The following is a 16516-nucleotide window of genomic DNA, read 5'->3' as shown; positions in this document are numbered from 1 at the left end:
CATTTTCTGACTATCCATGCCAAGGTGGTGGTTATCCTAGGGAGCTCGAGGCTATAGCAACATTTATCACAGTGTTTCACCATGTCAGGGATGCGTGTAGAAACACTGAGACGATGAACCAGTCTACACCACGTAAGACTCAGTCTTAAAGATAATGTAAATTTTTCCCTCAGAAAATAAGAACTCTACTAGTAGGTTGATAGATTGACGCAAAGGTCAACATAAAGCAGTACCTGTTGTATCAAACTCAAACAATGTTAGAAATAACTATACAGGTGGGATTTAATTGGACGGCTTATAAAGTCTTCTTGGGAGATCTTTCCAATCTCTGATTCTTGACCTGGTCGTAACTGGGAGTCTGCCGGACATTTACAGTAGACCTTCCTCTCCTTCCATTGCTGCAACAGTGCAATGATCATGATAGCCTGACATCTTAAGGGGCTTACAACAATGTACAGTTACAAACCGTTCAAGAGAATCTGCAGGAGACCGACGGTGTTGACCAGTAAGGACAATGTCATCAACAGTTGCAGAAGCTGAAGTGCCGGCAACTGGAGAACTGCTCACTGCTAGCCCAGGAAACGATCTTGACAAGGGGGATTCTAGTAAACAGTTAGTGATGTATGAACATAGCAACAAAATGCGGTATCCACTTACCCACACTTGCTGCCCGCAGGCGTTGGTCTGATTGTGATGGTGATAAAGTGTGTTGCTCTTTGATGTCCAATGCATGGCTGACACGGCGAGCATATACACCAATTTTGATTTCACCACGGTGAGCTCGATCCAACAGGTCGATTACATCATCATTCTAGTGCACAAATTTCACAACAGCTCCTAGTATACCATCTATTTCACCATGGAAGGAAATATTTTCAATGGAAAATACATAATACAGTATATTTACAAAACAGCATATGTCTGACTAAATGCCTGTTGTTATACTGAAAGCATACCTGTGTTAACTGAGATGGTGTAAGATGATCACTGTTCTTCAAGCTAATGACTGCCCCGTGATGAAGGAGAGTGCTGACCAATGTCGGATGACCCCATCTTGAATCACGTGTTTGAATATAATTTCAACATAATCAAACTACATGACGACTATACCTTGCAGCATTATGTAGTGGAGTGTTGCCATGATTATTAGCTGCATTGACAGGAGCGTCGTGCTAGACAACAACACCATCAATCTGGCAGTTCATCACGTAGTAATGTAAGTATCCATACAAAGAGAAGAATTGCGGCTGATGCATCATGACCATTGCTGCAACAGAAATGTAGTGGAGTGTTTCCTCTCTCATCTCTAGCGCTCACACGGGCACCATACTCAATCAGCAACATTACAATCTAGAGACAATCAAACACACCAACAGCATTTACAAAGTCCTAACCAAATGAACAACATTGGGCAGCAAGGTGACCACAGTAAAGGTCTCACATCTTGGTGATTGTATTGACAAGCAAGGTGCAACGGAGTTTGTTTCAGCTTGTTCTTGGGGTTAACAGCAGCGCCTCGTTTCAGCAATAACAGAACAATGTTTCTGTGACCGCAGATCGACGCAACGTGAAGAACGGTCCTACCCTCTAGGTCACATTCATCCATGGACAGCACAACGTGCTGGTTAATTTGCTACAATAAGCACAAGTCTGGCCACAACTGTACATACTCTTTGGCGTTAAGCATCACAGCTGACCAACCTCCTTAATTTTTATACAAGAATTGCATTGGCATAGTGGATGACAGAGATGCGATGCATTCTTTGCATCCTGAACTTCATCTTCAACCCAACCCAGCTTGAATTGAACCTACAGTTAATATTAAAAAAGTAAAGATGCAACCTGAAATAGCAACGTAGTACACTGAACCCAACTATCTGAAACATACCATTTGAATGTCTCCATCAGTGCATGCCTGGATGAGTCTTTGAACCTGAAAATGCAGCAATATTTTTCAGCTAGTTAATTCTTTACAACAAGCCTGTGCCAGCAATTACTTCTAATTCATGTGGACTGAGTTCACCGACAGTCACTGTGCTCTTCTTACCGAGTGAGCTGCCCAGGTTGCTTTGTATATGTTGCCTGCTTGCCTGGGTCTTTCTATGCTGAGAACTACCCTTTTTGTTGATGCGAAGAACATTAATACCGATAGGAATCTCCTACAACAGATGGTTCAGTGACAGCGAATGAGCTCCAATAAACAACAGCAACCTGGTCACAATGGACGTAGTCATCATGTGTGTCTGCCTCTTGCAGCAGCTGCAACACCTACGGACACGAACATGTTCACGACACAACTTTCTCTACAAATTCTAATATCAAAATTGAACGCAAGTACTTTACATCTGGGCTGTGAGAACATTGGAAAGGCGTCTCCTTTCGTCTGTTTAGTGCCTGAGGAGATGCTCCGTTGTCAAGAAGCAACTGTACAATACCCACTGAATAAACAAAAACGTAGACATTAATACATCGGTTACTCATTTGATACCATTAGACCATACCATAGCCCCACTTGGCAGCATTGTGTAATGCCGTGTCTCCATGCTCGTTAGGAAGACTTACGTCTACACTTTGCTTTGCATGGAAGAAGAATACTTTGGCACACTACATGTACAAACACAAACACAAAATTTGCACGAATAATACACAATAATGACATGATGCTGTTGACTTCTTCATGCCCATTCATGCAACACAGGTGGAGTGGTAAATTGCCATCGTTTGTGATGACATTTACACTTGCTGACCTGTCTATCAAAAGAATCTAATGCAATGAGCAAACAAAGAAATGCTGAATTTGTACATGACATCACTAGTTTTGTTAATATGTACCGCGGCTTTTTGGTTTCCTCTCAAACACGCAACATGAAGTGGGGTGCTGCCGTGGAAGTCTGCAGCATTCACCTGTGCTTGGCGTTCAATCAATAAAGTCATTACTTCCGTATAACCTGCCAAACAATAGAGTTCAGAGTAACACGGAACTTACGCTGTTGGCAGCACATGATAACCTTCTTGTGCAGCAACATGCAATGATGTGCATCCTCGATCGTCACGTGAGAAAACAGTCACTGCATTAAGGTCATTGCGGGTTCTGTAAGTGTACCAATTGTTAGAAACGCATTCAAGGTATCTTTCTAGTTCAGCATCTACATCTCTTAAGCTATCGCATTAAATAGAAAAGACACCACCTTAACTTTAAGTTAAAGTAGAATTGCAGAAGACTTCTGTGCACATGTCCATTGCCCATGCCAGACAGTGTTCCTGCTACGCTATTTGAGCAGGGTGCAACGTCAGCGCCCTGCCTCACCTTACCCACTCCCTGCCCAAATGTTGGGTATCCTCCAGCATCCTGCCCAAATATATCTAGGCATCTTCACTATGAGAATCCATACTACAAGTATGTTTTAGTATATACATACTAAGACACTGGAGAAACAGCCACCAGTCCACATTAAGGCCAAAAATATGGTTTAGTGAGAAATGGAAGACTGGAAGACCTTGACTGTTCACGAGCACGGAAGAAGACGAACGCAGACACACAACTGTGATGTTTTGTAATTGTGAGTTTGATGCTGATGCCAACTTTAATTACAATATAAACTCAATTTCATATAAGCTGGCAAAAACAATTTGCACGACTCGGTAGAGCCTGACCCACGTTTAATACAAAGTGCCCTCCTTGGTAAACCCTTCCCCACCCAAATTCAAATCCTAGCTGGAACACTTGCCAGAAGATAATGTGCAATTGAATGTGACATTAGTAGATGACAACACAGCAGCAATCCATGGACATGAGACAGGACTTCACACTTGCAATGCAGAGATCATAACTTCACTTTAGTCAACTATATTGGTATTTTGCAAACCAACACAGCATGCAAATAAGCTGTTATTTTACTCAAAATCAAAATCTGGGTAGACATCCAGATGTGCTATATCAAACCCGTCCTAAAGGCAATCTACATTGGTCTTGCTTTCTAGTAGACGCTGCAATTATCCAGCACAGAATTTTAAAGTAATTAACTGCAAACAATTGCAAGTGCCTATTTTGTAGCAATCTTAAATATCAATAGTAAATGTAGACGAGTTCATCTCAGTGAAGTTGTTAATTAGGGTTGTCTTCACAATACAGATGTTACCTTCAGCCTTACAGACATAACTTCTATTTGAACTTAGTTATTAGTGCAATTGACATTGAAATCTTGACAATTTGTGGTCCACGTCTGTTCCACCTGTTTGTCTACCGGTATTATTAGTTAATCACTGTTGCTAGCCACTTCATATGCCTGCTGTTCAAATTTCTTTTCTTTCCTCAATTTCTATGATTAAAATTCATAAGCTAAAGATAAAGAAATAAAGTATACGCAATGTATGTCTAGTCTTGCATAGCCAGACCCTTCCCCACCACGTCATACTTCCGGACGTATGATGTGGCGGGAAGGGTCTGACTACCGATCATGTTTTACTGTCTTGGTGTAACCAGAAATATACCTAGACTTGTACCCAGTACTTTCCTCATGCGCACTCCACGTGTTTTAGCACGTGCTTTTTGTTCCACTAGCGAAGAGAAAAAGCATGTGCTAAAATATGTGGAGCACATGTAAGGAGAGGACTGGGTAGAAGTCTACAATATACCAACATGTCTATTTACAAATACCACTGACACCCATGTAGCCACAGCCATTATGAGCCAGCTTAACTCACAAAAATAAACTTAAAACGTGCTGACTGTTGTTATGCTTGCATATAATACGTGACATGTTTCATGACAACTCCCTTTCATCCAGAATATTAAATCATTCCAAAAACTTAATTAAATAGATTTGTGACACAAAGCCACTGGTACCATAAGAAATACCTGGCTACAAGCTTCTCGCATTTGTCACAAGAGCAAAGCGGATGACAAAGCTGAGCAGTAATGTTATCCTGTGATTGCAACGTAGAGACAGCTAGCATAGCTGCCACGTCCTGTACAGCATTGCGAGCAACCAACTAGCAAAAAGATACAAGCATCATGCAGTGCACCACAGCTGATAAAACAACATGACTGACACTAAACAAACGATCAACAGCCGAGAAACCATTGACACCATCTGGGTTATCAAGCGATTGCCATGGCACAGCACTCGGTGCTTTAGTAGGACTGTCGAGAATTCTCTACAAACATACGGTCGATAAACATATAACAACCAATAACAAAACCTTACAAACCTGTCTGACAGAGAATTGCCGATTACTGAGGTGACCCTCCTTGATGTGCTGCACAGCAGCCTCAAATGATGACAATATATACCTATACACATACACCACGAGCATACAACGTAACATTCCTGGCAGATATTCATATTACGGTTCACCGAAACTCTTCACTTAGTGAACCAGCCAAGCTAAAATTGTGCATGTATATGAGGTTACCCAACCTGTAATGTATAACCAGCGTTTACGTGCAGCACATCGTATGAATTGCACTACAATGTCAACCAGTTGGGTATTTCCGACTTGACAACAAGAAACACCAGCATAGGCAAGAGGTCATCGGCTGTTACCACTACATGTACAGTACAATAGTGTCTATCACGACATGTTTATGAAATCAACTATGCAACGTCTCACTCTGTGTCTGACCACTACTAGGTGACGAGATGGCAACTACTGTTCTCTTCAAGCAGCACAGCTTTTCTAATGGTGTCTCAAACTACAAGCAATTTTCATGAATTAACAAATGCTGATAAGAATAGCCAAGCAAACAAACTGGTGTGCAGACACACACAATAAACATTTTTGTTTTTGATAGAGTCAATACAATAGACTGTACATACTGTGCATGCATACATACATACCTGTAGCAGATGAAATCAATAATCGACATACCAATTGCTAACACTATGTTTCAACCATGGATGTACATTACATGTAAGCATGCTTACTTGTGCTGCAATACCATGGTACTGCCTTGTCACCATCTACGCAATGCATGTATACCACCGTTTACACGCATGCGATACCACATTCACACTCTGTCTCCACGCACTTACATTCGTTTCCACAAACTTACACCCGGTACTACAAGGTCAGACTTAATGCAAACTCATAGCTTACACAACGTTTTCACTCAAAATAGTGTGTACGCCACGTGTAAGCTTCGGCATGTACACGATACATGCAACCTCATTAATGCAGCGTAATGCAATATCAACTATAATAACCTACAAATGTATGCCTCTCTGAGACATTCCTGTCAAGCTACGACTAAAGACTCTAATATCCCTTCTCCAAAAGGTAATGATCACATACTAGTAAATGCATACCACACTCAACCACATACATTATGTGTTCCTACCTTGTTCAGTTGGGATAGCATTTCACGAGCAGCTGATAAGTTAGGGCTACAAAACACAAGACTCATGAATATCAGTGGCATCAAACATAGTTTTAAAATTGACAAATAATACAACGCTTCAACTCGAACTCCCAGTTCTCGAAGCTGCAAATCAAGCAAATTTCGAGTAGTTTTATTGACTGCTGAATCCTACAAGAATAGTGGATCACAACAAGTTAAAACATCTAATTTCTTAACATACGTCAGATGAGACGAGAGAACAGACGCCATTAAAAATCTTGCTATGAAGTCTTGCCATCACGTAAGTCTGCAAAGCAACAACACTGTACAAAAAATTCAATCTGGAATCTTACAGCTAACATCAGCCAGCACAATTTAATTGACAAACATAAAAATTGCATTATACAACGTATATTTTATTCAAAGTTTCTGTTTCTTTAGCATAGATAATGTTGTGACAGCATAACTAAGCTCCATAAACAAACACACTGAGTGACAACACTACTGCAGCTTTGGATTTCTAACTAATAACTTATTTAATTCCAAAGCCAATAATATGCCATAACTACAAAGTGGCACACCTATTCAGTTTTAATAACTCCACTCTCGAGTGATACACAACATCTCAGCTAAAACCAATTCCTCAGTCAAGTCAAAATACTAGCAACCAACCAATATCACTACACTACATATTCATAGTTGCACATATTCTTGTCTTGATAATACTGGTGGAAAACTTGTCACAGTTGTCAAGTTTCCCGAAACATGCAAGAGTCTCCTACAATTTGGAATCAAGTGCTGCTTGCCCACAAAGCCATACACATCTCCCGGGAAAGTCAACTTCCAGCTAGTGTTGACATGATTTGAATCCTGAACAAACGTAACCGTAGGTCAAGAAGTTCGACATTTAGTACATTCCACTTGCACTACTACAATTGCATTCTGGGAACCAACTAGCATTTTCTTCAATGACCCAAACAACATACTATGCAACCCAAAGTGCATGCTCGACAAAAGCACGTCTTGTTCGTCTTGCAACTACTTTGCTAGCTAAAAGCAAGAATGCATTTGGAAGTTGGAGTGAAGTAAATCTTTGGGTCTCCGAGGATCTCTAGCATAAAACTGTCCCCATCACCCGAGTTTTTGAGGATTGACAGGTATGACTTGTCCAACACCTGCATGCATAGCTGAAGCTAAAAATCACCAAAATTATCATTAAAACAATTTTGAGTTAGTGCTGTAGTAATAATTAAGTATACAGTATTGCTATTATCTATAGCTATGACTCTAGAGTAAAAGGTCTGGCTACATGAAACTATGCAATCATGTCATTAGTTCCTGATGATACTAGCAATGTTGTACGTTTGCTTACAGTAACAGCGCTTTAATGAGTCCATCATATCACATCTACAAATCAGCTTTTAAATGCTGTACTCACAGTTAAAAACAATTCAATCACTACGACATTTACCAAATTACAAGAGTGCACAAAATTTGATCTACACGGTCACTATTATTGCTATCATTCCAACAAAAGTTGTTCAATTTCAACTCAATTCGTAAACATTAACATAAGTAAAACAGATAACAAACAATGCAAACAATACACAAAGACAGCGCTAGTGTTGTTTCGTGAAACTCCAGATTTTGTATGCCATGCTGCAATTACCTTAACATCCAAATGCATTTTCTGGAAAAATGCATAGGCTCCCTGTGGCTACAATAGCCACACCCACTCTAAAACCACGCCTACTTTTCATTTTTCAGACATCTTGCAAACCTACGTGATACAGTTAACTCAATAGAAACAACACGTGTTGTCTCCCGATAATATTTCAGAAGTGATACTGGAGAACATCTATACATACAACATGTGATGTGCTATAATATAGTATCCACACATAAATCAACTCAACAGAATGCCGTTAGCCACAGAGTTTAGTAGATTTGTTATTCCAAGTCCACGGAATTTCACTAGTAAATTTGCATAAAGAATCCTACGTACTTATTACGGGCTGAGCAGTGCCGTTTTATATAGAATACAAAAAAATACATAGAAGTGGCAGCCCTAAGTATGTGCATTAGTAAAATGTACTTCAAACAGAACGCACTAAAAATGCTGTATCTTATTGATATGAAAGAAATATATCAATCAATCTATCAATCATTCCAGATACCTCCATTGATATTTTCACATTGGTCATAAATGCTTTGTTTCTAATTGCAGGCTTTTTCTGTAAACAGTCCACGTTGCTATCAACTCACTGCGGTTAGAATAAAGCTGTTTACCAGAGTACTGTCCTTTAGAACAATCTGCATAACCCGTGCGAACACTGCTGTAGTGGCATCCTATATAACAAAATGTAACATGTCATCAAGTAAGAAATCAATAACAAACAATTCATCACTATATGGTATCTGTACCAAAACTTCATTTTCTCAGATGCAATACAATACTTAATTAACAAACAATGCCATACAACAAGTATTCTTTCTTTCTACTCAAAATGCAACATGCAAGCATCGGTGATGTTTGTCATATAGTATGTACCAGTTAAACTCTACACAAGCTTCAATTCAACAGTTTTAGTTAACCACCAAGTTCCTTGTCCTAACATAACCAATTCACGTTCTCTCATACCAAAGGGTGTCTTATTGACTGTCCATGAAAGAACTTAATCGATGCACGCGCATTGTCAAGAATCTCATCCACTGTTCTTTGAATCCTTTTGTTACCTAGCAATAGCAACCAGACAATAATGTTATGAACAGTTCAATAGTGCGAGTTTCTTCCATAAATTGTCTATAACACTTTTGACTATATTACTTGTTTATGATAACACGTTAGAATACATTAATACATGTACCTATTTTGTGTTCAAATAATAAAGTGAAAACTTATTTTAACACATCAATCTAGTAAAACACGGTAGACTTCAAACCTGAATCAGCAAACAAGAAACGCACACAATCTCTAAGAGTCTCAAGTGATGGTATCGCCAAGTCATCAACAACAGCTACAAGAAGAAACGTAACTTACATATGCATTTTGCATCCAATATATCTACTGTACCTCCTTCTAGCGGCTGCTCAATACACAACACTTTGAAACTCTCATCACTCAAATTAAAGAAAGTCTCTTCAAATAAGACCTTCACCTAAACAGCATAAAACTCTTTGAGTGGTAGAATAAAACTGGCAGAAAAATTCTCAAATTGCTGGACCTAAAAACATTCTCATACATTAAATAAATCACCTTGTAAAAATTGACATACAGCCATGCATGTCTACTAGTGACCTCATACACCAATGGTTACCAAATTCCACCAAAACACATACACTGGCTAGGTCACACTGCCTAATTAATGATTTTGATTCGAAGAGATCAAACGTGATAAATATCATTAACTCTCAATGCTTTACTTACAACTCTCCGTTCTCGAAATCCACTCCCCGTTGTAATTTCATCACCTACAATGTTCAGTTCCTAATAACAAGAAAATAAAATTTATGAAACACACTATTGATTCGTTAAATTTCTCTTTTTTGTCTCTCTGCATGTTTGTCAGTCAACCTGTCCACAAAAGTAATAACAAAACTCAATCACAACATATTGCAACTATTTTGATATCCTATAAGCATCATTTAATTAAAAACACCTCTTGCTTGTATACAAATGGACTACTTAGCAAAGTTACTCACAAAATCATTGGTTCATGTCACGTTTAATAATCCTGCCCCTAAAACAGCACTAGATGCCTCCGATAACATGTGCAACAATTATTTAAAGAGAAATGCCTCAAGTTTAGTATATGTGAAATCACGATGCCTATGTGACAAGACTGAGTATGTCATGCAATCTTTTGGCTAGCTGGCTGCCATTGGTATGTCAATCCATGTCTATCTCTCTCTGTACATACAACAAGCATTCTGTGGGTGCACATGTGGTGAGTCACATGTGTGTGTGTGTGTGTGTGTGTGTGTGTGCACGTGCATGTATGTGTGTGTGTGAAGCCCTAAAATGCCAAACTTCTAGCTTAACCAACATGAAACTCTGCACATAGACCAATTTCAACCCTTTCAGAACAACGCTATTACATTCCAATGGGTTGTTGGCTACATGGCTTTATTAAGTTCCCTTTTTGAGGTTATATATATGACCATTTAACTGTGTGTGCAAATTGGCTCTTCTCATAGAAAAGAAATTCAAATATGCCTCCGACTACGCAGCTAACAAGAACACATCTTCTAACCCTCCAAATGATCTCTAACAAAGGTTGTTGCACATATAAATTGTCTGTCTAAACAGAAAGAAAGCCGTTAAGTGGTCCAATTAACACTTAAATGACTTTTCTGTAAGTAAAACAGATGTTTCCTTTTTAGAATCTTAAACCACAAAATTTTCTTTCCACAATTTGATTAAATCTAAAGCAACATGCAGCCATCCCATTGTTCTCACCCAAGAGCCTAAAGTGCTTATAGTAGAAAAAGCTCTAATTAAAATAAAAAAACAATTACAGTCGCGTGTTACTTATCCGACATGCCGGTTAACCGACAGGTCAACTTGTGTCACTTGATCACCGTGGCTGGTCAGCTGAGTACGTGTACATGTGACATACATGTACATCCACGTGCATGTCAGTTGTTTCTTGAAACAAGTTTGAGAGTGAGTTCAAGCATTTCTACTCGTTGTATTCTAATTCATTCTACGTCTACTTTCAGTATAGCTAATGTGGGAAATATGCCGTAAAATATGAACAATAGTTGAGTTCATAACAGCTTCAGTTATCCAACATTTTCACTTATTCAACAAGGGGGTCCAATCTCAAGGGGGTCGGATAAGTCACACACGACTGTAATTGTAATAAGGTACATTGAGTTTTAGATTCCAACAAAATTATGTTTCCCTCATGAGCACTACAACCGGTGCCTAACCATTCTTAGTAAGTGATGTTCAGTAGTTGCTGAACAGTTATAGTTCATCAATTATTTAACAACAAGCTGTCCACACTCTCTTGATACCTACAGTAGAATCTACCACACTCCACATTGACAATGACTACCATCACTACCTCTATCGGTATCAGAAATATGCATGTTGTGTCACATGATGCATCTCCTCAGAATCAGACCATCAGATGTTCTCCACACAAACATTTGCTCAACGTTAGGCCAGACCAATTAAATTTCTTGATACTTAAATTCACCGGTCCAGTTTTGAGCTTGACCAAAATATAAATAAAATTTCAAAGTGTGTATGCGCAATGATATTATCGTTGCTGTAAATAACTGGTAGTATATACATCCTACGGATATGTATCAGACTCTGCAAGAGTAAACAGTGAATGTGGTCCAGCGACTGTTTCCACATCCTGCTTGGCATCAGCATTTTGTTTTTTAGTGCCCATTTTTATCACATTTGTATGCAGTTCAATGAAAACTGCAAATGCTCAAAAGGTCACACAATCAGTAGTTGTTTATTTCTATTTCAATCGCTCGGTCCAGGTTTCATGTCCAAATACATGAGAATCAAAAATTTAGCTGGTCTGGCCTTAATTGTAACTTCTCATTTCTAGGCACCACTACTAATACATGTCTGACTTCCTTACCACAAAAATTATTTCAGCCTCACACACTCTGGTGGCGTCTGATCGAATTATCTTATTCAGGTAACATGTGCTAGTTAAAAGAGTGACATCTCACCAAGCTGCATTATCATGCTAATTCAGTTACAGTTGAAAAATGCATTAAGGGGTCATCCATAGTTGTTGACATTTACTCAAGCATACAAACTGTACTCTTTTCTGCATACCCTCTCCCCTCCCCAAGCGTACAGTTACATAAAAATGTTGGACACGTGAAGCTATTGCTAATGTACATGGAACTAAAATAATTTAAAAAATTAGAAGCCCTTTGGAAGATTGATATGTACATTTCATCATAGGCCAGCAGTCTTCCATTGTCGTTGTGCTTTCTGCACAGCTTCCTCATAAAACAGAAATGGGCTGGCAAAGACAAAAGCGTTCACAGACTGCTGGTACCTGTTCATCACCGTTATATAAACAGCGCAAGGTCTCTGAGACAGGTCTGTTAGTACGTACCTACCGCAGATTACCTACCGTCCCACACTATGTACACTCAAACCCATGCGATAAATACTCAGCCCGTGCTATACGTGCCATACACTTGCAGTGGATAATTACAAATGTAAATACAACATGGGTATGCGTAAATGCAATATCCTAACTTCAGTATCACTTCCTATCTACTTCTGGACCAAAAGAATTGACATTTTATACTGTGCCCCAAAAGTGTACAACTACTCTTACCCCCCTCCCCCTAGCCTACGCTTTATACGCTTGAGTAAACGTCGACAATTATGGATGACCCCTTAGGCTGCAATGCATTTCCTTTGTCTGTCTGTCGATACCTATATTTTCTTTATCAGCACTATTCTAACTGTCCTACTGTCTGTCATGACACAGATTTCACATATCAGCACTAAATTTCATTTTAACAACTCTCCCAGATCATAAGGCTGGGTTTACATTAAAGTGTTTTGCATTTTTAGTAATGATTTTACGTCTTCTATCCATTTCTTGCATCATTTGTCTTGTGTCTGTGTCATCACTGTGTTGTGCTGTAGCACACGTATGCTGGTTATGTGCAGTAATGAATATGATCTCAAACATGGTAACCTATAACTATATAAGGACTTTATAATGCTGTTGTTGTCATTAATATCAATACACCAAAGTTGCATCTGGTCTAGCTTGGACGCAGAGATACTATTTGATCCTAGTTTCTTGCGTCAACTTGCGTCCTTGCATCTGTGTCTAGACAATTTAATGTGAAAGAGTGAGGGTAAAGCTAGGTTTGCAATATGACGTTGGCGACGCTTGCGACACTAGTAAGGATGCTGGCAACAACGCTAGCAACGACATTCAGGCAGGCATCATATTGTAAACACTCACACGACGAGTCATGAGCGTCATCAGCGTCGCTGACGCTAGAGTTGATTCAAGTTCAACTCTAGCGTCCAAACCGGAAGTGCTATAATGTCTATCGGAAGCACGTGCCTTTTGTCAACAAATCAGAGATCAGATCCGGGAGTGAAATAACCGGAAGTAAACTTTGGAAGAGAAGCCTACCGAAAATGTATACGGGTAGGTACAGCTGCTTGCCGCAAGCTGCCGCAGATCAAGTCACTAGAGATACAAGGCGCAAGAAAACGCTTAGAAAAACGTATTGAAAACCGGGCTCCCAGCTGCAGGCTGCCAAATAATGTGGAAGAGTGTCCACGACAACTTGACGAAGGAGAAAACTCAGGAAATGAAAACCAAATCACAGACTTTGTATTCATGGTAGGCGATCATGATGAGCACGCGCGTAGTGGCTCATTGCTGACGCTCATCGAATGATATTGTAAATGGTACAGCTCCAGCGTTAGCATTTTGACACCTACTCGGCGTCTTCTCGCGAGCGCTGCAAGCGTCGTCAGCATCATATTGTAAACTAGACTTAAGGAAGTGCCTCGGAAGGCAAAACATAACTTGACACAACTAAACACAAGAGCTCTTGGTCTTTAATTTTTAATATGTACACCCAGTTGTCTGTCCATCGACTGTTTGTTCTTACTAGAGTAACGTCATTACATTTGTAAAATAGATCATCTGCTGCGTGCATCTAAGCAATTGCATGTGTTAGACAAAGACAAAGAATGTCCACGTTGCATTACACTAAATGACTGTCTGCATTTCTTTCTTACTTTGACTAAGCTAATTGATTAATTAAGCTACGAGCATAAAAGAAGGACACCACAATAAGTGGTAGACTGCTTCGCGAGAAGCTCACTCTAAACGGGTTGAAGTGACTTCCGGTCTGTCTGTTGGTATGTCGCTATGTACCTATGTTTGTTTGTTCGTAAGCGTGTGTCACGCTTGGAAAGTTTGTCGAGCGAATCAGCAATCATTTTGGGACGCCAAACTTAGGTGACGTAACTCTAGCTTGTCAGCGTGAATCATTCTCGGGAATTTGTTGACCAATCAACCGTCCTTTGGTACACCAACAATGGGTGACGTAACAATCCCACGCATTATGACAGAAAAGCCAAGATGTCGTAAACCTCCATTTTACGGTCTAACTGTCAACAAACCAAGAAGCGCAGAGTAAAGTTCAGGTAATAGTTGTATGCGTTTGTTACTTCTTACAAAAGAATCGCAAAACAAGCGAATTCATCGTTCTTCAAGAAGTCAAGCGAAGGTCCCATGGGACCATGCATCTAGCTAAGCACCGTTGCATGTGCACCACCAGCATGTCATCCGCGATGTTCAGAGAGCAATATGTTCTAAGTAGGACTGAAGATGAACAATCGACGTCGTCAAGAAAGATTCGTAGGAAACATTGACGCTGCTTTCTTCTGGATCCGGTCGCTAGCTGTACACATGCATGTCGCTTCATAGTATTTTCCATGCAGCTAGGAGACGTACATCGATCTCTAGCTACAACGAAATAGAGGAACGAAAGATGGCGACGATTCAATAAAAGTATGCTAATGATGTCCATCTCAATAGTTAATTAATTTATTAACTTTCAGTGATGCAAGAGCGCTATACATGCATAATTGAGACATCACGTAGATAACAAGATCGCTCCGTGCAAGAGTTGCGTAGCTGTGTGAATTCGAAGTAGTGTGAGACATTGATGGTATTTAGTTAATTATCTTTAATCACATTGATAAACCCATGTGTTTTCAAAGAATCACCGTTTACATTCTAGCAACAATTAAGCTAATGATTAATTAATGATAATAACAATAAATAAACAAAATTTAATAAATATACATTGATATTTACAATAAATACACACTCACACACACACAAACACACACACACACACACACACACACACACACACACACACACACACACACACATGAACACACACAGCAGACACACATGAACACACACACAGACACACACACACACACACACACACACACACGAACACACACACACAGACACACACAGACACACACAGACACACACACACACACACACACACACACACACAGACACACACACACACACACACACACACACACACACACACACACACACACAGACACACACACACACACACACACACACACACACACACACACACACACACACACACACACACACACACACACACACACACACACACACACACACACACACACACACACACACACACACACACACACACACACACACACACACACACACACACACACACACACACACACACACACACACCACACACACAAACACGCAAATATACACAAATAAATACGCTCGTAGCCCTGAAGCGACGGTGTAAACACAGCTTCATTTACTAGTTAAGTTAATTACTCAAAACAACATCATTGATATCGTCTGTACTTGAGTAAACAGTTAGTTCACCTTCTTATTCATGGTAACAAAGACTCTTTCAGTGTCAGTGGTTTTTGCAGCTCCATCGTTCACCACAGTCTTGACGCTTGCTACATCATCCAATCTATCGATGGGATGAACGACGTGAGTCTCGAAATCACTCTTGTTTAAAGACAAACGACCAGCTGAGCCAATGCGAGGTATCAATATCTAAAACGAAATCAACAGGCAAAAATACAATTTTCATTCAAGTCAAAGTAGAAGCGTAGCTCCTAATGAGACCTCACCATCCAACGTTGTATTGCAGCTTGCTCGTACAGAGACGCGTGCTTGTTGTTGAGCGCTTGAAAGAATGGATTTTCATAAATGTCCTCATCATAGCCAGACATCGCTGCAAAGCCGCCTTGGAATTTCTAACTTCGTGCGCGCATGTAGAGCCTCGCTTTTGCACGTGAGGAGCAGGTAGGGCGGGTGAGAGGGAGCAGAGAAAAAGCGGAGCAACGAGTCAATTCGTTTAATTAATAACATTACGCTAAACGAGTCTCACAGTTATTAGCTTTAATTAACACAATGCTAACCAGGCATTTACTTTTTTTAGTTATCCTATCAAGTTTGCTAGTAATATCAAGGGCGTAAGCCGGATTTTCTTTGGGGGTTTCCAATTAATATCAGTGGCCAATAATATTGATATCTATTAGCTCAAAACAATTGTGGCAATCTTTGCTAAAGTCAAAGTCATTATGCTATAATATTCCTCAAC

General features: G+C 39.8%; 1 protein-coding gene across 1 annotated transcript; it reads right to left on the bottom strand.

The window, feature by feature from the left end:
• Window positions 1-138: 138 nt before the first annotated feature.
• Window positions 139-16159, bottom strand: LOC134178921 (ankyrin repeat domain-containing protein 27-like). Its single transcript, XM_062645836.1, has 33 exons — window positions 16044-16159; window positions 15787-15966; window positions 9768-9827; window positions 9414-9498; window positions 9283-9357; window positions 8982-9076; window positions 8630-8689; window positions 8518-8574; window positions 6582-6647; window positions 6453-6529; window positions 6341-6386; window positions 5614-5695; window positions 5482-5548; window positions 5358-5420; window positions 5212-5293; window positions 5053-5157; window positions 4859-4992; window positions 3009-3091; window positions 2833-2948; window positions 2672-2764; window positions 2502-2604; window positions 2344-2438; window positions 2212-2268; window positions 1998-2159; window positions 1889-1933; window positions 1702-1809; window positions 1442-1633; window positions 1231-1350; window positions 1111-1172; window positions 957-1053; window positions 658-811; window positions 467-602; window positions 139-398 (listed from the first exon to the last, which is right to left on the bottom strand). The coding sequence occupies exons 1-33, from the start codon at window positions 16143-16145 to the stop codon at window positions 296-298; spliced, it is 3162 nt and encodes a 1053-aa protein (XP_062501820.1). The 5' UTR covers window positions 16146-16159; the 3' UTR covers window positions 139-295.
• Window positions 16160-16516: the final 357 nt, after the last annotated feature.

The sequence above is a fragment of the Corticium candelabrum genome, chromosome 4, assembly GCF_963422355.1.
Source record: "Corticium candelabrum chromosome 4, ooCorCand1.1, whole genome shotgun sequence".
Classification (NCBI taxonomy): domain Eukaryota; kingdom Metazoa; phylum Porifera; class Homoscleromorpha; order Homosclerophorida; family Plakinidae; genus Corticium; species Corticium candelabrum.
Note: the sequence above shows the minus strand (reverse complement) of the source record. Positions and strands in the feature narration are given on the sequence as shown.

Excerpts from the sequence above, each read along its gene's own strand:
- LOC134178921 (XM_062645836.1), bottom strand. The coding sequence starts at position 16,145 with ATGTCTGGCTATGATGAGGACATTTATGAAAATCCATTCTTTCAAGCG. Across the intron at positions 9,358-9,413 it reads TGAGCAGCCGCTAGAAGGAG|CTGTTGTTGATGACTTGGCG; the intron begins GTACAGTAGATA and ends TTCTTCTTGTAG. Across the intron at positions 2,160-2,211 it reads ACTACGTCCATTGTGACCAG|GAGATTCCTATCGGTATTAA; the intron begins GTTGCTGTTGTT and ends CATCTGTTGTAG.